The sequence below is a fragment of the Salmo salar genome, chromosome 19, assembly GCF_965601325.2.
Source record: "Salmo salar chromosome 19, fSalSal1, whole genome shotgun sequence".
NCBI lineage: Eukaryota > Metazoa > Chordata > Actinopteri > Salmoniformes > Salmonidae > Salmo > Salmo salar.
The window spans coordinates 45,007,070-45,029,153 of NC_138309.1; the positions used below are offsets into that span (position 1 = coordinate 45,007,070).

The 22,084-nt window shown below is 48.4% G+C and overlaps 1 protein-coding gene across 1 annotated transcript in view; it reads right to left on the reverse strand.

Annotated features, from left to right (window-relative positions):
* The window catches only part of sft2d1 (SFT2 domain containing 1), a 41,105-nt gene extending 24,073 nt beyond the window's left edge, over positions 1-17,032 (reverse strand). Inside the window, exons 1-3 of the mRNA XM_014158025.3 lie at positions 16,840-17,032; positions 15,313-15,399; positions 10,921-11,003 (exon numbers count right to left, since the gene is read on the reverse strand). Coding sequence (XP_014013500.1) covers positions 10,921-11,003; positions 15,313-15,399; positions 16,840-16,905 — 236 coding nt within the window. The 5' untranslated portion in view covers positions 16,906-17,032. The remainder of the gene's footprint in view (positions 1-10,920; positions 11,004-15,312; positions 15,400-16,839) is intronic.
* Positions 17,033-22,084: the final 5,052 nt, after the last annotated feature.

The window sequence follows — 22,084 nt, forward strand, 5'->3', positions numbered from 1 at the left end:
CGACCTGCCTGCCACCTCTCCATCTAGCCCCAGCCGACTGAGTGCGTCATCTTCATCTTGAGGGCGCTGTGTGTCAGTGTGTGTGTGTGTGTGTGTGTGTGTGTGTGTGTGTGTGTGTGCCCGTGCATCTGAGAGGGCTGTGTGATTGCAGAGCATCACATCCGTCTATCTGTGACTGGTGACGCAAACGGGCTCTCAGGCAGCCACGGGGTGAAGTGGAGTGATGCTGAGGTAGAGGAGGGAGGAGAGGAGAATGGAGTGAAGCTGAGGGGGGAGAAGGGGCAGGTCATGAGGCAGGTCATGAGGTGATCAGGTCAGAATGAGACAGAAGAATGCCGTCTATCTGTGACTGGTGACGCGGGCAGGAAGCCTCTGACAGCCACAGGGTGAAGAAGTGAGGAGAGGAGAGGAAGGTGGAAGAGGGGGGAGAGAAGAGGAGTGGCGGAGCTGAGGGGAAGGAGAGGAAGTGGAGCGGAGCTGAGCTGAGGGGAAGGAGAGGCAGTGGAGCGGAGCTGAGGGGAAGGAGAGGCAGTGGAGCGGAGCTGAGGGGAAGGAGAGGAAGTGGAGCGGAGCTGAGGGGAAGGAGAGGAAGTGGAGCGGAGCTGAGGGGAAGGAGAGGAAGTGGAGCGGAGATGAGGGGAAGGAGAGGAAGTGGAGCGGAGATGAGGGGAAGGAGAGGATGTGGAGCGGAGCTGAGGGGACGATGTGGAGCGGAGCTGAGGGGAAGGAGAGGATGTGGAGCTGAGGGGAAGGAGAGGATGTGGAGCTGAGCTGGGGGGGAGGATGTGGAGCTGAGCTGAGGGGAAGGAGAGGATGTGGAGCGGAGCTGAGGAGAAGGAGAGGATGTGGAGCGGAGCTGAGGGGACGATGTGGAGCGGAGCTGAGGGGACGATGTGGAGCGGAGCTGAGGGGACGATGTGGAGCGGAGCTGAGGGGACGATGTGGAGCGGAGCTGAGGGGACGATGTGGAGCGGAGCTGAGGGGAAGGAGAGGATGTGGAGCTGAGGGGAAGGAGAGGATGTGGAGCTGAGGGGAAGGAGAGGATGTGGAGCTGAGGGGAAGGAGAGGATGTGGAGCTGAGGGGAAGGAGAGGATGTGGAGCTGAGGGGAAGGAGAGGATGTGGAGCTGAGCTGAGGGGGAGGATGTGGAGCGGAGCTGTGGGGAAGGAGAGGATGTGGAGCGGAGCTGTGGGGAAGGAGAGGATGTGGAGCGGAGCTGTGGGGAAGGAGAGGATGTGGAGCGGAGCTGTGGGGAAGGAGAGGATGTGGAGCGGAGCTGTGGGGAAGGAGAGGATGTGGAGCGGAGCTGTGGGGAAGGAGAGGATGTGGAGCGGAGCTGTGGGGAAGGAGAGGATGTGGAGCGGAGCTGTGGGGAAGGAGAGGATGTGGAGCGGAGCTGTGGGGAAGGAGAGGATGTGGAGCGGAGCTGTGGGGAAGGAGAGGGTGTGGAGCGGAGCTGTGGGGAAGGAGAGGCTGTGGAGCGGAGCTGTGGTGAAGGAGAGGCTGTGGAGCGGAGCTGTGGGGACGATGTGGAGCGGAGCTGAGGGGAAGGAGAGGATGTGGAGCTGAGGGGAAGGAGAGGATGTGGAGCTGAGGGGAAGGAGAGGAAGTGGAGCTGAGGGGACGGGGAGGATGTGGAGCTGAGGGGACGGGGAGGATGTGGAGCTGAGGGGACGGGGAGGATGTGGAGCTGAGGGGACGGGGAGGATGTGAAGCTGAGGGGACGGGGAGGATGTGGAGCTGAGGGGACGGGGAGGATGTGGAGCTGAGGGGACGGGGAGGATGTGGAGCTGAGGGGAAGGAGAGGATGTGGAGCTGAGGGGACGGGGAGGATGTGGAGCGGAGCTGAGGATGTGGAGCGGAGCTGTGGGGAAGGAGAGGATGTGGAGCGGAGCTGTGGGGAAGGAGAGGATGTGGAGCGGAGCTGAGGGGACGATGTGGTGCGGAGTTGAGGGGAAGGAGAGGATGTGGAGCGGAACTGTGGGGAAGGAGAGAATGTGGAGCGGAGCTGAGGGGACGATGTGGAGCGGAGCTGAGGGGACGATGTGGAGCGGAGCTGAGGGGAAGGAGAGGATGTGGAGCTGAGGGGAAGGAGAGGATGTGGAGCGGAGCTGTGGGGAAGGAGAGGATGTGGAGCGGAGCTGTGGGGAAGGAGAGGATGTGGAGCTGAGCTGTGGGGAAGGAGAGGATGTGGAGCGGAGCTGAGGGGAAGGAGAGGATGTGGAGCGGAGCTGAGGGGAAGGAGAGAATGTGGAGCGGAGCTGAGGGGACGATGTGGAGCGGAGCTGAGGGGAAGGAGAGGATGTGGAGCTGAGGGGAAGGAGAGGATGTGGAGCTGAGGGGAAGGAGAGGATGTGGAGCTGACGGGACGGGGAGGATGTGGAGCTGACGGGACGGGGAGGATGTGGAGCTGAGCTGAGGGGAAGGAGAGGATGTGGAGCGGAGCTGAGGGGACGGGGAGGATGTGGAGCGGAGCTGAGGGGAAGGAGAGGATGTGGAGCGGAGCTGTGGGGAAGGAGAGGATGTGGAGCGGAGCTGTGGGGAAGGAGAGGATGTGGAGCGGAGCTGTGGGGAAGGAGAGAATGTGGAGCGGAGCTGAGGGGACGATGTGGAGCGGAGATGAGGGGAAGGAGAGGATGTGGAGCTGAGGGGAAGGAGAGGATGTGGAGCTGAGGGGAAGGAGAGGATGTGGAGCTGAGGGGAAGGAGAGGATGTGGAGCTGAGGAGACGGGGAGGATGTGGAGCTGAGGAGACGGGGAGGATGTGGAGCTGAGGAGACGGAGAGGATGTGGAGCTGAGCTGAGGGGAAGGAGAGGATGTGGAGCGGAGCTGAGGGGACGGGGAGGATGTGGAGCGGAGCTGAGGGGAAGGAGAGGATGTGGAGCGGAGCTGTGGGGAAGGAGAGGATGTGGAGCGGAGGTGTGGGGAAGGAGAGGATGTGGAGCGGAGCTGCGGGGAAGGAGAGAATGTGGAGCGGAGCTGAGGGGACGATGTGGAGTGGAGCTGAGGGGAAGGAGAGGATGTGGAGCTGAGGGGACGGGGAGGATGTGGAGCTGAGCTGAGGGAAAGGGGAGGATGTGGAGCGGAGCTGAGGGGAAGGGGAGGATGTGGAGCGGAGCTGAGGGGAAGGGGAGGATGTGGAGCGGAGCTGAGGGGAAGGGGAGGATGTGGAGCGGAGCTGAGGGGAAGGGGAGGATGTGGAGCGGAGCTGAGGGGAAGGGGAGGATGTGGAGCGGAGCTGAGGGGACGGGGAGGATGTGGAGCGGAGCTGAGGGGACGGGGAGGATGTGGAGCGGAGCTGAGGGGACGGGGAGGATGTGGAGCGGAGCTGAGGGGACGGGGAGGATGTGGAGCGGAGCTGAGGGGACGGGGAGGATGTGGAGCGGAGCTGAGTGGACGGGGAGGATGTGGAGCGGAGCTGAGGGGACGGGGAGGATGTGGAGCGGAGCTGAGGGGACGGGGAGGATGTGGAGCGGAGCTGAGGGGAAGGGGAGGATGTGGAGCGGAGCTGTGGGGAAGGAGAGGATGTGGAGCGGAGCTGTGGGGAAGGAGAGGATGTGGAGCGGAGCTGTGGGGAAGGAGAGGATGTGGAGCGGAGCTGTGGGGAAGGAGAGGATGTGGAGCGGAGCTGTGGGGAAGGAGAGGATGTGGAGCGGAGCTGAGGGGAAGGAGAGGATGTGGAGCTGAGGGGAAGGAGAGGATGTGGAGCTGAGGGGACGGGGAGGATGTGGAGCTGAGCTGAGGGGAAGGGGAGGATGTGGAGCGGAGCTGAGGCGACGGGGAGGATGTGGAGCGGAGCTGAGGGGAAGGGGAGGATGTGGAGCGGAGCTGTGGGGAAGGGGAGGATGTGGAGCGGAGCTGTGGGGAAGGAGAGGATGTGGAGCGGAGCTGTGGGGAAGGAGAGGATGTGGAGCGGAGCTGTGGGGAAGGAGAGGATGTGGAGCGGAGCTGTGGGGAAGGAGAGGATGTGGAGCGGAGCTGTGGGGAAGGAGAGGATGTGGAGCGGAGCTGAGGGGAAGGAGAGGATGTGGAGCGGAGCTGAGGGGAAGGAGAGGATGTGGAGCGGAGCTGTGGGGAAGGAGAGGATGTGGAGCGGAGCTGAGGGGAAGGAGAGGATGTGGAGCGGAGCTGAGGGGAAGGGGAGGATGTGGAGCGGAGCTGAGGGGACGGGGAGGATGTGGAGCGGAGCTGGGCTGACGGGGAGGATGTGGAGCGGAGCTGAGGGGACGGGGAGGATGTGGAGCGGAGCTGAGGGGAAGTGGAAGGGCTTAAGGTGCTCAGTGGTACATTATTCTAAGGCATTTTAGTCCCATTTTAATTAATCCAGCAAGTCAGTGTGTCAAACCACATGGCCACATAGGAATCCCTGGAAAACAGTGGCATGTGTACTACTAAATAAATAGCCAACGTCCCTCAGGCAGACAAGCTTTTCCAACAGAGCCAGTTTGAGTAGTAGTAACCGTTAAAGTCACCATTACATAACCACCATATATGCTGAAGGGCTTGTGAGCCTAAATATTATACAATGTGGCACTTATGAGTTACTTATTAACCTGCATAGCTGAATATACGCCTTCATTGAAATATGACAGTCTGAGCATTTCCACTTACTGTGTGGATATACTAGACAAAAGCCCTGTCTGTGCTGCAAATGGCACCCTATTCCCTACATATCTGCCCTGGTCAAATGTAGTGCACTACATTCCATTTGGGACAAAGGCCCAGTGTAAACATGACACTACTGTTTGTGGTACAGAACAGTCACCAGGAGTTAGGAAACACAAGGCACTGTCCCCCAGTTTGTTTCACACAGCGTTGTTGCTGTGTAAACACACACGAGACTTAGTTAAGCTGCAGCTGGCCCAGAACAGAGCAGCACGTCTTGCTCTTCACTGTAATCAGAGGGCTGATATAAATACTATGCATGCCAGTCGCTGTTGGTGAAGAGTTGACGAAAGACTGACTGCATCACTTCTTCTTTTTATAAGAAACATTCATGTGTTGGAAATTCTAAATGATTTACATAGTCAACTTCCACACAGCTCTGACACACACGCTTACCCCACCAGACATGCCACCAGGGGTCTTTTCACAGTCCTCAGGTCCAGAACAAATTCAAGGAAACGTACAGTATTATACAGAGCCATGAGTGCATGAACCTCCCTTCCATCTTATGTAGTGAACAGCAAACCTGGTTTATAAAAATAAATCTCTTCCCCCATGTGGCCTACTTGTTGTGTGTATGTACTGACATGTACGTGGAACTAATAGATGCACACAATTTTAGCAAGCAGAGGGGAGGAACCAGGCTCAGAGGGGGGAGGAACCAGGCTCAGAGGCGGGAGGAACCAGGCTCAGAGGGGGGAGGAACCAGGCTCAGAGGGGGGAGGAACCAGGCTCAGAGGCGGGAGGAACCAGGCTCAGAGGGGGGAGGAACCAGGCTCAGAGGGGGGAGGAACCAGGCTCAGAGGGGAGGAACCAGGCTCAGAGGGGAGGAACCAGGCTCAGAGGGGAGGAACCAGGCTCAGAGGGGAGGAACCAGGCGAGGAACCAGGCTCAGAGGGCAGGAACCAGGCTCAGAGGGCAGGAACCAGGCTCAGAGGGGAGGAACCAGGCGAGGAACCAGGCTCAGAGGGCAGGAACCAGGCTCAGAGGGCAGGAACCAGGCTCAGAGGGGAGGAACCAGGCTCAGAGAGGAGGAACCAGGCTCAGAGAGGAGGAACCAGGCTCAGAAAGGAGAAACCAGGAGAAACCAGGCTCAGAAGGACAAACCAGGCTCAGAGGGGAGGAACCAGGCTCAGAGAGGAATAACCAGGCACAGAGGTAGCACTTGCCATGCAGTAGCAGAGAGAACAGTCTATGACTAAGGTGGCAGGAGTCTTTGACAAATTCTAGGGTTTTCCTCTGACACCTCCTGGTATAGAGGTTCTGGATTGCAGGAAGCTTGGCCCCAGTGACGTACTGGGCCATACGCACTACCCTCTGTAGTGCCTTGCGGTCAGAGGCTGAGCAGTTGCCATACCAGGCAGTGATGCAACCCGTCAGGATGCTCTCGATGGTGCAGCTGTAAAACCTTTAGAGGATCTGAGGACCCATTCCAAATCTTTTCAGTTCCTGTGGGGGAATAGGTTTTGTCGTGCCCTCTTCACGACTGTCTTGGCGTGCTTGGACCATGTTAGTTTGTTGGTGATGTGGATGTCAAGGAACTTGAAGCTCTCAACCTGCTCCACTACAGCCCCATCGATGAGAACCAGGGCGTGCTCGGTCCTCCTTTTCCTGTAGTCCACAACCATCTCCTTAGTCTTGATCACGTTGAGAGGGAGGTTGTTGTCCTGGCACCATCTGGCCAGGTCTCTGACCTCCTCCCTATAGGCTATCTCATCGTTGTCTGTGATCAGGCCTACCACTGTTGTGTCATAAGCCAACTTAATGATGGTGTTGGAGTTGTGCCTGGCCATGCAGTCATGAGTGAACAGGGAGTACAGGAGGGGACTGAGCACACACCCCTGAGGGGCCCCGTGTTGAGGATCAGCGTGGTGGATGTGTTGTTACCTACTCTTGCCTCCTGGGGGCGGCCTGTCAGTAAGTCTAGGATCCAATTGCAGAGGGAGGTGTTTAGTCCCAGGGTCCTTAGCTTAGTGATGAGCTTTGAGGGCACTATGGTGTTGAATGCTGAGCTGTAGTCAATGAATAGCATTCTCACATAATAGTGTGACAATGTTAGCTAGCTTGTGTTGTAGTAGTGTGACAATGTTAGCTAGCTTGTGTTGTAGTAGTGTCACAATGTTAGCTAGCTTGTGTTGTGGTAGTGTGACAATGTTAGCTAGCTTGTGTTGTGGTAGTGTGACAATGTTAGCTAGCTTGTGTTGTGGTAGTGTGACAATGTTAGCTAGCTTGTGTTGTGGTAGTGTGACAATGGAGACGGCTGCAGCAGCTGTTATCAACTTCAAGGTGGATTTTGTTGATAATTTGTTAGCATAACCATTTTCAAGATTAACTTTCAAACTTGGTTTACAAATGAACATCATCTGGTGAGTGGCACTGGTTTTTGTTGCTGCTAGCTATCTCTAACTTTAGATCACCGGTTAGTGTGATGAATGACTCCTTGCTGACCCCAGTCCACCTGGTCGTGCTGCTGCTCCAGTTTCAACTGCTCTGCCTGCGGCTATGGAACCCTGACCTGTTCACTGGACGTGCTACCTTGTCCCAAACCTGCTGTTTTCGACTCTCTAGAGACAGCAAGAGCAGACCTGTTGCACCCTCTACAATCACTGTGATTATTATTATTTTATCCTGCTGGTCATCTATGAATATTTGAACATCTTGTCCATGTTCTGTTATAATCTCCACCCGGCACAGCCAGAAGAGGACTGGCCACCCCTCATAGCCTGGTTCCTCCCTAGGTTTCTTCCTAGGTTCTGGCCTTTCAAGGGAGTTTTTCCTAGCCACTGTGCTTCTACACCTGCATTGCTTGCTGTTTGGGGTTTTAGGCTGGGTTTCTGTATAGCACTTTGTGACATCAGCTGATTTAAGAAGGGCTTTATAAATACATTTGATTGAATGTGATAAAATATACTGCTCAAAAAAATAAAGGGAACACTTAAACAACACAATGTAACTCCAAGTCAATCACACTTCTGTGAAATCAAACTGTCCACATAGGAAGCAACACTGATTGACAATAAATTTCAAATGCTGTTGTGCAAATGGAATAGACAACAGGTGGAAATTATAGGCAATTAGTAAGACACCCCCAATAAAGGACTGGTTCTGCAGGTGGTGACCACAGACCACTTCTCAGTTCCTATGCTTCCTGGCTGATGTTTTGGTCACTTTTGAATGCTGGCGGTGCTTTCACTCTAGTGGTAGCATGAGACGGAGTCTACAACCCACACAAGTGGCTCAGGTAGTGCAGCTCATCCAGGATGGCACATCAATGCGAGCTGTGGCAAAAAGGTTTGCTGTGTCTGTCAGCGTAGTGTCTAGAGCATGGAGGCGCTACCAGGAGACAGGCCAGTACATCAGGAGACGTGGAGGAGGCCGTAGGAGGGCAACAACCCAGCAGCAGGACCGCTACCTCCGCCTTTGTGCAAGGAGGAGCAGGAGGAGCACTGCCAGAGCCCTGCAAAATGACCTCCAGCAGGCCACAAATGTGCATGTGTCTGCTCAAACGGTCAGAAACAGACTCCATGAGGGTGGTATGAGGGCCCGACGTCCAAGGGCGGGGGTTGTGCTTACAGCCCAACACCGTGCAGGACGTTTGGCATTTGCCAGAGAACACCAAGATTGGCAAATTCGCCACTGGCGCCCTGTGCTCTTCACAGATGAAAGCAGGTTCACACTGAGCACGTGACAGACGTGACAGAGTCTGGAGACGCCGTGGAGAACGTTCTGCTGCCTGCAACATCCTCCAGCATGACCGGTTTGGCGGTGGGTCAGTCATGGTGTGGGGTGGCATTTCTTTGGGGGGGCCGCACAGCCCTCCATGTGCTCGCCAGAGGTAGCCTGACTGCCATTAGGTACCGAGATGAGATCCTCAGACCCCTTGTGAGACCATATGCTGGTGCGGTTGGCCCTGGGTTCCTCCTAATGCAAGACAATGCTAGACCTCATGTGGCTGGAGTGTGTCAGCAGTTCCTGCAAGAGGAAGACATTGATGCTATGGACTGGCCCGCCCGTTCCCCAGACCTGAATCCAATTGAGCACATCTGGGACATCATGTCTCGCTCCATCCACCAACGCCACGTTGCACCACAGACTGTCCAGGAGTTGGCGGATGCTTTAGTCCAGGTCTGGGAGGAGATCCCTCAGGAGACCATCCGCCACCTCATCAGGAGCATGCCCAGGCATTGTAGGGAGGTCATACAGGCACGTGGAGGCCACACACACTACTGAGCCTCATTTTGACTTGATTTAAGGACATTACATCAAAGTTGGATCAGCCTGTAGTGTGGTTTTCCACTTTAATTTTGAGTGTGACTCCAAATCCAGACCTCCATGGGTTGATAAATTGGATTTCCATTGATTATTTTTGTGTGATTTTGTTGTCAGCACATTCAACTATGTAAAGAAAAAAGTATTTAATAAGATTATTTAATTCATTCAGATCTAGGATGTGTTATTTTAGTGTTCCCTTTATTTTTTTGAGCAGTGTATATTTGCAATGGGAAGTAATAGCTGGTTTGTTAATTTCATTTTGTACATGAAATGGTTGTTCTTTTGTATTGGTATGATTTCATGGGGCCTACTGAAGTGAATGGGCTACTTATTCTTTACCATTATCTGATGCTGGGTGTGACTTCAGTCTCCTGTCTATCAGCCCTGTCTATCGGCCCTGTCTATCAGCCCTGTTTGTCTGTTTGACCAAAATTGTCTCTCCTTCAGCACCATGGAGTCCACAGGTATTACGGTCTCTGTTCAGCACCATGGAGTCCACAGGTATTACGGTCTCTGTCTGTTCAGCACCATGAGCCTGCCAGCTTTGATATGACACTGTGGTTGTAGATATTTGTGACAGTTGTGTTAGGCTACCATGGGTTATGTAAACACTGTGTGTTAAATCAGTTGTCTTAGGCTACCATGGGTTATGTAAACAGTGTGTTTTTTGTTTTGCTGGTCGCATTATTTTATGCTGTGTGTCACATGTTGTGTCAATACCGGTTCTGTCTCTGTGTGTACGGCAGCCCGAAGCGCAGTCAGGCCTGTTTGAACTGTCGAACGCATTCAAAGACATGTTATGTCCATTTTTTTTGTTTGAGACAATGTGTTAGAGGAGTTGTGGTCCCTCTGAAGACCTAGGTCCTATAGTCATGGTTCACCACTGTGCACAAGTACACCCGCTGGACAGGACGCTATTCTGTCACAGGCCCTTACCCACAATCCATCTCCTTAATGCTGGGTTCCATTTTTTTGAGTCTTTGGTATGACTTGTATTTTGGAGAGTCACGTGTGATATATTTATCTGACAGCTCAACTCTTGATTCTTAGATAACGAACTAAACCCAACAGACCTGTTCCACCATCAGCGATTCAACCCAAAACATTACTGCACAGCATGTCCTGAACTATAGAAACCCTATACCACAATGAATCCTAGAAAGCTGCCCATTGTGTCCAAAGCAACTTACTTACAGGACAGTGAGTGCATGGGGCCACATGTTTTGTCTGTGATCCCTGTGGGAAATGAACCTAAGACCTTGGTGTTTGTTAGTGTCACGCTCTTACCTACTGAGCCACACAGGACTACTACATCAAGCTCAATAGGGAACCCGTCCACCGTGCTTCTGTTCTGTCTGAATCTTTAAAACAACTACTGCATAGTAGGGCAGACCAACCAAGTGGTCTTACTGACACCTGAACCATAGAAATAGAATCCCTAGAACAGGGACGGAACCTATGACCAGATCTCATTCTAATTCCATGACTTGGAACACCCCCTCGACAATGAACTCAATGGACACTAGGGCAGCTATTGACTGACTGCTACTGACTGACTGACTGCTACTGACTGCTACTGACTGCTACTGACTGCTACTGACTGACTGACTGCTACTGACTGACTGACTGCTACTGACTGACTGACTGCTACTGACTGACTGACTGCTACTGACTGACTGACTGACTGCTACTGCGTACATTCCAAATAGGTGATGGGACAGCAGATTAATAATTGGTCAAGTCTGGCATCCAAAGTCAAGTTAGATGGATAGGATGGAACTTCCTGTTACATTTCCTCACAATACATTTTAATTGAAAACATTTCCTTTCTCCCGATCTATTGAAATGTAATTGTAAAAAGTATATGCATTATACATTAAGTGAAGCTTAATGGAAATAGCTTTGTCTTTAGCTCTGGCAGTAACAAAAAGTATTGCTCGCAAATCATGAATGAATGAATGAATGAATGAATGAATAAGTCACCTGGAGAGTGCAGCAAGGTTTCCTAGTGTGTAGAACACAGCAAACAGCTTGGTGCCATTGGGTAAGAACAGGAGTGCAGTGCCCTGGTTGAAACACACACAACATGAAATCATTACCATGCCCACCTAGGCATCATCCTACCATCAGTCTGTATACCAGTCTGATCTGAACCAATCAGATCGTTTCAACTGTCTATAAAACCCCTGGAAGACAAGAGGAGAGGTAAGCTAGATCAATGTAACCTGGAATTAGGGTAATTGGTAAATATCAGGTAGTTCACATGTTTAAAAATGCTAATCTTTGTATTGCATTTTCAATTTGAAAAATAAATTGCACGGTTCCCTGAAATGTTACGACTACAATAATGTGACACTTTCGCCACCTAGTGGTAAAACCCCATATCAATCTCCACACTGACTTCCTGGTTCACAAAAACAGGACCCATGGCTCATTTAGGTTTATTTTTTGTTGTTGAGCATATAGGCTAGGGCTCTCTAACACTGTCCCTGGAGAGATACCCTCCTGTCCCTGGAGAGAAACCCTCCTGTAGGTTCTAACTAACACTGTCCCTGGAGAGAAACCCTCCTGTAGGTTCTAACTCCAACCCTGTTACTGGAGAGATACCCTCCTGTAGGTTCTAACTAACACTGTCCCTGGAGAGAAACATTTTACATTTACGTCATTTAGCAGACGCTCTTATCCAGAGCGACTTACAAATTGGTGCATTCACCTTAGAAACCCTCCTGTAGGTTTTAACTAACACTGTTCCTGGAGAGAAACCCTCCTGTAGGTTCTAACTCCAACCCTGTCCCTGGAGAGATACCCTCCTGTAGGTTTTAACTAACACTGTTCCTGGAGAGAAACCCTTCTGTAGGTTCTAACTAACACTGTCCCTGGAGAGACACCCTCCTGTAGGTTCTAACCAACACTGTCCCTGGAGAGAAACCCTCCTGTAGGTTCTAACTAACACTGTCCCTGGAGAGATACCCTCCTGTAGGTTCTAACTAACACTGTCCCTGGAGAGAAACCCTCCTGTAGGTTTTAACTCCAACCCTGTTTCTGGAGAGCTACCGTCCTGTAGGTTTTAACTCCAACCCTGTTCCTGGACAGCTACCATCTTGTAGGTTTTCACTCCAAACCTGTTCCTGGACAGCTACCATCTTGTAGGTTTTCACTCCAACCCTGTTCCTGGACAGCTACCATCTTGTAGGTTTTAACTCCAACCCTGTTCCTGGACAGCTACCATCTTGTAGGTACACTCCAACCCTGATCCTGGACAGCTTCTATCTTATAGGTACACTCCAACCCTGTTCAGCTACCATCTTGTAGGTACACTCCAACCCTGTTCCTGGACAGCTACCATCTTGTAGGTACACTCCAACCCTGTTCCTGGACAGCTACCATCTTGTAGGTACACTCCAACCCTGTTCCTGGAGAGATACCATCCAACTGGGGTTGGAGTGAAACCCTACAGGACGGTAGCGCTCCAGTAACAGGGTTTGGAGAGCCGTGATATAGGCTATTAGATAAAGGGTGTCTCCTTGTGGAAGAAACCATGGTGTTCAACACCAACCTTACCTCATGTGATCCAGCTCCTTATGAAGGCATGTAAAGAGTAATGGAGAATAAAAAAAATACAGGATTAATGTTTTAACACATTCCCCAACTAGGCCTAAGTAGGATCGATGATGAATGAGGATATTTTTTTTTTTTGTCTTATGTCCACACAACTTCACTTAAACCTGCAGGTTTAATGAATGCTTCATAACCTGTTACAAGCATGTATGAGCCTTTATTTATTTTTTAAATGGCGTTATCCAAAATGGAACATTCTGTTGACTCATGATTTGAGGTCTTCCGTTATGAATGGCTCTCACCAGTGTTAAGAACATGGTGTAAATAATCAGTATGCAGAGCTGTTATCAGTACAACTGTTCTGTCGGCAGGCCAGCCCATAACCACACTAACAGAGGAGACAACTGTTCTGTCAGCAGGCCAGCCCATAACCACACTAACAGAGGAGACAACTGTTCTGTCAGCAGGCCAGCCCATAACCACACTAACAGAGGAGACAACTGTTCTGTCGGCAGGCCAGCCCATAACCACACTAACAGAGGAGACAACTGTTCTGTACCCATCACTGGTATCATATTGTGTTCGATTGTAGTTTAGAGCCATCACTGATCTATTGTAGTGTACAGCCATCACCGGTATCATGCTGTGGACAGAGACTCATTCATTGAGGTCTATGGCAGAAGGGAATATACTGTACACTGTAGATGAGGACATGACTCTTATGAGAAAGTGCTTTGTCGATGGAAACAGCTGTGGGCATTGGAAGGGAAGGCGGAATGTGCAAACAAATATTACAACAGATAGAGAGGTAATAAGTCCTTCCTATACACTACATGTGGACACCTGCTCGTCCAACATCTCATTCCAAAACGATAGGCATTAATATGGAGATGGTCCCCCTTTGATGCTATAACAGCCTACACTCTTCTGGGAAGGTTTTCCACTAGATGCTGGAACATTGCTGTGGGGACTTGCTTCTATTCAGCCACAACAGCATTAGTAAGGTTGGGCACTGATGTTGGGCGATTAGGCCTGGCTCGCAGTCTGCGTTCCAATTCATGCCAAAAGGTCAAGTTCTTCCACACCGATCTCGACAAACCATTTCTGTACGGACCTTGCTTTATGCACAGGGTCACGGTCATGCTGAAACAAGAAAGGGTCTTCCCCAAACTGTTGCCACAAAGTTGGAAGCACAGAATCGTCTATAATGTCATTGAATGCTGTAGTGTTAAGATTTCCCTTCACTGGATCTAAGGGGCCCGAACCATGAAAAACAGCCCCAGACCATTATTCCTCCTCCACCAAACTTTATAGTTGGCACTATGCATTGGGGAAGGTAGCGTTCTCCTGGCATCCGCAAAATCCAGATTAGTCCGTCGGACTGCCAGATGGTGAAGTGTGATTCATCACTCCAGCCAACGCTTGGCATTGCGAATGGTGATCTTAAGACTGTGTGCGGCTGCCTGGCCATGGAAACCCATTTCATGAAGCTCCCGACAAACAGTTATTGTGCTGACGTTGCTTCCAGAAGCAGTTTGGAACTCGGTACTGAGTGTTGCAACCGGGGACATACAACTTTTACACACCATGCGCTTCAGCACTTGGTGGTCCTGTTCTGTGAGCTTGTGTGGCCTACCACTTTCCGGCTGAGCCGTTGTTGCTCCTAGACCTTTCCACTTCACAATAACAGCACTTACAGTTGACCGGGGCAGCTCTAACATGGCAGAAATTTCACGAACTGACTTGTTGGAAAGGTGGCATCCTATGACGGTGCCACGTTGAAAGTCACTGAGCTCTTCAGTAAGGCCATTCTACTGTCAATGTTTGTCTATGGAGATTGCATGGTCGTGTGCTTGATTTTATTAACCTGTAAGCAATGGGTGTGGCTGAAGTAGCCAAATCCACTAATTTGAAGGGGTGTTCACACACTTTTGTATATATAGTGTATAACAAGAGTTGCTTTACTGAAATGTCAACAACGCATAAACTCTCATGAAACTGTCTGAGTGGTCCAGACAGTGCTGGTACCACACAGTAAAAAATAAATAAGGAGTATGCCGAAATAGACACAGGTAAAGGGTATAATGCCTAAATAGGCCAGGGCCCGTATTCAGTCTCTCAAATTAGTGCTGATCTAGGATCAGTGTCACCTTCTAAAGTACATGAACAGTGTGGGACTTGTTCCTAGATTAGCAGCACTCGTATAGATGTAACAGTATAGCTTCCGTCCCTCTCCTCGCCTCAACCTGGGCTTGAACCAGGGACCCTCTGCACACATCAACAACTGACACCCTCGAAGCATCGTTACACATCGCGCCACAAAAGCCGCGGCCCTTGTAGCGCAAGGGGAACAACCACTTCAGGTCTCAGAGCGAGTGACGTCACCCGATTGAAACACTATTAGCGTGCACCACCGCTAACTAACTAGCCATTTCACATCGGCTACATAGAGTGTATGGGAACTCCCAAGTATAGAGCTAAAACAGCGGGATAGAAGTAGAGTCAACTTTAGTGACCTGTCAAAACAATCTCATGAAGACTGACAGTCTGTTTCAGGGGCTAGGACCAAACAGGAAGTACAAGGCATCATGCTGAGATCATTTCTTAATAGCCTAGAGGCCCTTGCCTGTCTCAGAGTACTATTGATCTCAGATCACTTTTGCCTTTTACATTATAAGTAATAAGATTATGTGGACAGTGGAGACCTGGTTCTATCCCATATGTAGAGCACAGCCCAGGTAAAAAGTAGTGCCCTATATTCGGGAAAAGGGAGTCATTTCAGACTCACAATAATGCTGAAATAGGGCGAAATCTCACCAGTATGGAGCACAGGATGCCTGAAACGAAGCATATGACGAACCACTTCAGCCGGGTGCTGTAGCTGAGGGTCGAGGCATCCAGGACCTGAGGAGAGAACAATGGCAGGATGTCACAAGACAGACGCGCAACGACCCAACGCACGCACAGACCCAGGGTCTCTCTTCCTACTGATGGTTCTACCATGCTGACCAGTGGCAAAGGAGAGAGAAAAATATAAAAGTTAGACCTATTTGAACACACAAGAACAACAGAAGTAATATAACTTATATTTAGAACTTCTATGACAGCAGCACAAATCAATCTGCTTCTGATGCCACATGACAGGAAAAGGAAAGCCATGGTTGTACTGTAAATCAGCTGAGCAGCACTGAACTGTTTTGAACCAATACACTGTTTAAGTGTACATTGCTAGTCAGGGAAATTAACACAAGTGAATTCATTCGATAAATGCGGTGTTCTTGTGGGACAAAACCATGGTGTCCTTACGAAGGCATGTAAAGAGCAGTGATGCATACAAATACACACGATTAATGATGAGACATTGTTAGCAATCACAGCCATACAATTACATATATAATCAATGTATAGGATCTCAAAGCTCGCTCGTTTTTTGAACTCCTGAGCTGCATCGGTGCATGTCCTGCTTTACTCCTAATAGCATGTGTGTGTGTCGTGAACAACAGCGTCGGCAACAACAGTACACTCGGTGGTTCGCCTACAAAATAACACTCCATTGTCAAAGTCCTGCAATAAGAGCTGAGAGGCTAATAGTTGTGTAAACTCTACATAGTTGTGTTCTGTGGGTGTCACGGACTAGGCTGATACCCAATCCATAGGTTAGGCTGTGTAGTGCATATTTATTTTATTTAACCTTTATTTATTATGGGTAGGGGGTTCATATAAGTATGCCTCCAATGCAATTGTCAATTCAAATACATCCTCAGTGTGATTTCAACTGACTTTTACAAAAAAAATCCCCCCCAAATGAAGTAACTGTCTTTTGTTGAATTTACTTAAACCTTCCAACCTTGTTTAGCGTTACCTAGTCCAACTGGGGCATGTTTTCACAAATGTTATCCGTTTTCATCAGTTTCAATTGAGGACTTTTTGTTTGTTTGTTTTTGACGATAAAACCGCCGAGTCACGACACACTGGTCTAGCTCCCAAACTACTTCAGCACTGGCGACACATATATGAGGTGTATCAACGACAAGAAGGTACAAAGTGTATGGCTGAAATAGTCGTGACGAACAACGTTGAAATGATGCATTTGACGTGATTAACGGAAATGCAGTCACTCTAAAATAAATAAATACAATAAATCACCACTTGACTCGCCAAGGTTTTGCTTTGGCAAGCTATCCGGGATCCTTGCGACGTCCCTATCCCAAAGTTGAAATGTACACAGGGTTAGGGTTAATTCAGTAAAGGTCATGGGGGTAGGGGTTAAGTTTAGGGTAGGGACAACCCAAGGTTTCATCATAACACTGACTGATAAAGTAACGACGTTCTTGCCGTGTTTACCTGCGCCGTGAGACCCGTTTCCTCGTTGTCTTCTCGCCCCCCTATCATACTACGAAGCTTGTCCATCGTTGATAATAACTATTTATGTGGATTATTATTTGGTTTGTAGCTAAATGAGCTAGCTAGACAGCTAAACTAAAATGCAGAGCTAGATTATCGAGCTGACTTCCTCAGACTTCACGGATGGGCGTATCTATGTAATACTACGTATACTACCCAGGCAGCGACACGAGTTAAAAACTACATGGTCATTTCCATGAAGAAAATGTGTGGTATTCTTTACAAGTATTTTTGTTTTAGTGGAAGAAGTTTAAAATGTTTTACTTAAGCCAATTAGTTACATTTAATCAAAGTTACATTTAGTAAAATAATATATTATTTTTTTGATAGACTACTCTATCGACCTTATTACTTTAGATTGTTGGGCAGTTAGAGTGCATTATTTAATCACAAATAACTACACTCAGACTACTAAACTTGTATACACTTTCCTACTATAACACCATGGTATATGCAAAATGTAATAACAATGTACAGAAGACAAGGAGGCATTGTTGAAGTAGTGCTCTGATTTCAGATTTGAATATCAGAGAATTAGACCAAGGTGTCATACTCTTTACCTTTTTTTTTTTTTTTTATCTACAACACCTTGTTGAGAAAAGTGGTCCAGGTAGCTGATTTGTGTCAAAAGTCACATTGGTTACTCGTTATTTAATGCTTAGAATGTGCTCCTCATTGTTATAATTTGAAAGTTCAGAAAAGTTTAATGGTAGTTAACTGTGGAAAGTTAGCTAAACTAGGGTGTGTTTGTAAATTCAGAGCTTTGTCAGATTGTCAGTTTTTACATTTCGCTCTAGGAGAATTCAGAGCACACATTGGATGGGTCGGGTTGATCCGAGCTTTCTGACCTCACAACTGCACCCAAGCTAACTGGCTAAAGTTGGCTAGCTTGCTAGCTACTTCCAGACACAAATGAGAGAACACCTCACTCTGACCATTTTACTCGCCCTAGCAGAGTTGATCAGGCTGTTTTCATGTTATCTAGAGCATTGGTGACTGTAACTGTGCTGCTGGCAACAACTACGTTTTTGTTCTGTTTCCTGTTGATTGGTAGTAGATAGTTCTGTTCTTCAGATTTGAATAGCAGAGAAGTAGACCAAGGTGTCATACCCTTTAAGTTTTTATGTCCACGTTGTTGGGAAAAGTGGTCAAAGTAGCTGATTTGTGTTAAAAGTCACAATGTTTACATATTGTCTCATGCTTAGAATGAGTTCCTCCATTATTATACACAGAGCAAAAATGTAAACGCAACATCAAAGATTTTACTGAGTTACAGTTCATATAAGGAAATCAGTCAATTCATTTATTTTAATTAGGCCCTAATTTATGGATTTCACATGACTGGGAATACAGATATGCATCTGTTGGTCATAGATACCTTTAAAAAAAAAAGTTGTGGTGTGGATCAGGAAAAACAGTCAGTGTCTGGTGGACCACCAATTGCCTGCACATCTCCTTCGCATAGAGTTGATCAGGCTGTTGATTGTGGCCTGTGGAATGTTGCCCCACTTCTCTTCAATGGCTGTGCGAAGTTTCTGGATTTTGGCAGGAATTGGAACACGCTGTCGTACACGTCGATCCAGAGCATCCCAAACATGCTCAACGGGTGACATGTCTGGTGAGTATGGAGGCCATGGAAGAACTGGGACATTTTAAGCTTCCAGGAATTGTGTACAGATCCTTGCTACATGGGGCTGTGCATTATCATGCTGAAACAGAGGCGATGGCGTCGTATGAATGGCACGACAATGGGCCTGTGGATCTCATCATGGTATCTGTGCATTCAAATTGCCATTGATAAAATGCAATTGTGTTTGTTGTCCGTAGCTTATGCCTGCCCATATCATAACCCCACCGCCACCATGGGGCACTCTGTTCACAACTTTTACATCAGCAAACCGCTCGCCCACACAACGCCATACACTCTTTCTGCCATCTGTCCGGTACAGTTGAAACCGGTTGAAGCCGAACTGCAGTCGGGTCAAGACCCTGGTGAGGATGACAAGCATGCAGATGAGCTTCTCTGAGACGGTTTCTGAAAGTTTGTGCAGAAATTCTTTGGTTGTGCAAACCCACGGTTTCATCAGCTGTCCAGGTGGCTGGTCTCAGACGATCCCGCAGGTGAAGAAGCTGGATGTGGAGGTCCTGGGCTGGCGAGATTACACGTGGCCTGCGGTTTTGAGGCCGGTTGGACGTACTGCCAAATTTTCTAAAATGACATTATGGCTTATGGTAGAGAAATGAACATTAAATTCTCTGGCAACAGCTGTGGTGGACATTCCTGCAGTCATCATGCCAATTGCACCCTCCTTCAAAACTTGAGACATCTGTGGCACTCTGTTGTGTGACAAAACTGCACATTTTAGAGTGGCCTTTTATTGTCCCCAGCACGAGGTGCACCTGTGCAATGATCATGCTGTTTCATCAGCTTTGTCACATGCCACACCTGTCAAGTGGATGGATTATCTTGGCAAAGGAGAAATGCTCACTAACAGGGATGTAAAATGTGTGTACAACATTTGAGAGAGATACTATTTTTGTGCGTATGGAACATTTCTGGGATCTTTTATTTCAGCTCATGAAACATGGGACCAACATTTTACATGTTGCGTTTATATTTTTGTTCAGCATAAATCATTCATTGGGATGCAGCGGCCCCCTCTCTCTGGCCACTGGCACATGCAGTCAGATATCTATTCCACAGAGTTTCTACTGTACTATCTTTGTGTGTCCTGTTTCAAACAAACGGGTGAGGCTTTACAGACATGCCTGGTACCCAAATTGATGAGGTATGTGGTGCAGTTGAGAGTCTAGTGGAGAGGAATAGATCCGGTTCATTCAGTGGTCCTGATAAGCCCTTTCCAGCTAGCTACTAGTTCAGGGGTATTCAACTCTTACCCTACCAAGTCCAGAGCCTGCTGGTTTTCTGTTTTACCTGATAATTAATTGCACACACCTGGTGTCCCAGGTCTAAATCAGTCCCTGATTCGAGGGGGAACAATACTCAGGTGGCGTTTATTGGGCTAGGCGCTTGGAGGTAGCACATAGGAAGATAGAAATGACAGAAACAGAAGCAATGTTTGATTCTGTTGGAGAAAATGAAGATAGAGGAAATTAGTGGAATACTGTAACATCTAAGAATGGAGCTAAAGTTTAATATCAAGATGTCTCTATATGATAAATCCCTCATTACTTATTAAGAGTGTGATTCATGAGCAAGGATCTTTTTTTGGGGGGGGGGGGGAACCAAGTTTGCAGTCACAAAGATGGTGAAGGATGCATTGGGAGAAGTGGAGTCAGTCAGAGTGACCAGGAGTGGTATTATGTTGATTTCACGTGGGACAAAAGAACAAAAGGAGAAAGCACTGTGGATGTACAAAATTATTATCGACGCATGAAGTGGAATGGTATGATTATCAGAATAGGGCACCTATATTGAGGTTTCATGGTTTAAGATGAACATGCCAGGAATAGTTGATTCACGTCGTCTAACCCGCACTGTGAATGGAAAGGAGGAAAACCTTTCTGTATTATTGATGTTTGATGAAGAAGTTCTCCCGACCCATGTAAAGGTGGGATATATGAGATATGACGCAGTGTGAGCTTATGTACAAAAGCCACTTCAATGTCATGAATGTAACACGTTTGGCCAGGTCTTTGAAAACGGAATATCATTATTGAAGAGTCTGAGGATGCACGGTGTTGCAAATGTGATGGGAATCAGAATTCCCTGAGTGCCCTACACCACCTTTCAAAAGTTTGGGGTCACTTAGAAAAGTCCTTGTTTTTTAAAGAAAAGCAAATGTTTTGTCCATTAAAATAACATCAAATTGATCAGAAATACAGTGTAGACATTTTTAATGTTGTAAATGACTATTGTAGCTGGAAACGGCAGATTTTTTTTTTAATGGAATATCTACAGTTGAAGTCAGAAGTTTACATATACTTAGGTTGGAGTCATTAAAACTCGTTTTTCAACAACTCCACAAATTTCTTGTTAACAAACTATAGTTTTGGCAAGTCGGTTGGGACATCTACTTTGAGCATGACACAAGTCATTTTTCCAACAATTGTTTACAGACATATTATTTCACTTATAATTCACTGTATCACAATTCCAGTGGGTTAGAAGTTTACATACACTAAGTTGACTGTGCCTTTAAACAGCTTGGAAAATTCCAGACAATGATGTCATGGCTTTAGAAGCTTCTGATAGGCTAATTGACATCATTTGAGTCAATTGGAGGTGTATCTGTGGATGTATTTCAAGGCCTACCTTAATATCTACACTGTATTTCTGATGTGGTGTTATTTTAATGGACAAAAAATGTGCTTTTCTTTCAAAAACAAGGACATTTCTAAGTGACCCCAAACTTTTGAACGGTAGTGTATATATATTAACAAATTATCTGTGGTAGGCTATGTGAATAACGTGGTAGGCTACATGAATAAAGACATGCTTCTGTCTGTAATATTTGACTTAGATTTATAAGGACGGTTCAAGTTTACAGTTGAAGCTGCTTCACTCAACTCTGCCTCATGCCCCACCACTACAGAATTGAGTTAGCTTCTTAGCTAGCAGTAAAAGGCATGATTGTTATTAGCCTATTTAGCTCTAACCAGATAATCTGCCATGATGGATATGAAATTACACCACCGAGGCCGCCACCAAGCCCAGCAGCAATGATGCTGCCGAGCTCCAGCTAGCTCCGTGTGCAGAGCCTACCCCCCTTCCATTAGTGTCGCCAGGATAATATGGCTCCACAGCCCCCCTCCACCCCTGACTGTTCCTGGCGATCTTGGAACAAAGGAGCTAGCCCTGGTTAGCCTAGAATGAATGAGCCAGTTGGAAGCTGGTGGTGATTACCCAGTCTGTACCCAGTCTATACCCGTCTGTACCCAGTCCCAACTTCGGCAGACAAGCATCCCCCCTCCTGAAATTCTCACTGAAGTTTATAGCCACAAGCATAAGCTAGCTAGCTGGGGAGGGCTCATTAGGACGACTGGCTGAACTGACTGAACCCCAGTCAACTCTCACTGTTCGACAATACTGCAATTCATCAATGTTGGGAACCAGGCGTGTCCGTACAGCCTCTCCCACAAGCAAACCTTTGCTACTAGCCTACTACTGCATGTGCGATAACTATTTATTTCTGATTATTATATTAGCCGTTGTCGGGTTGCG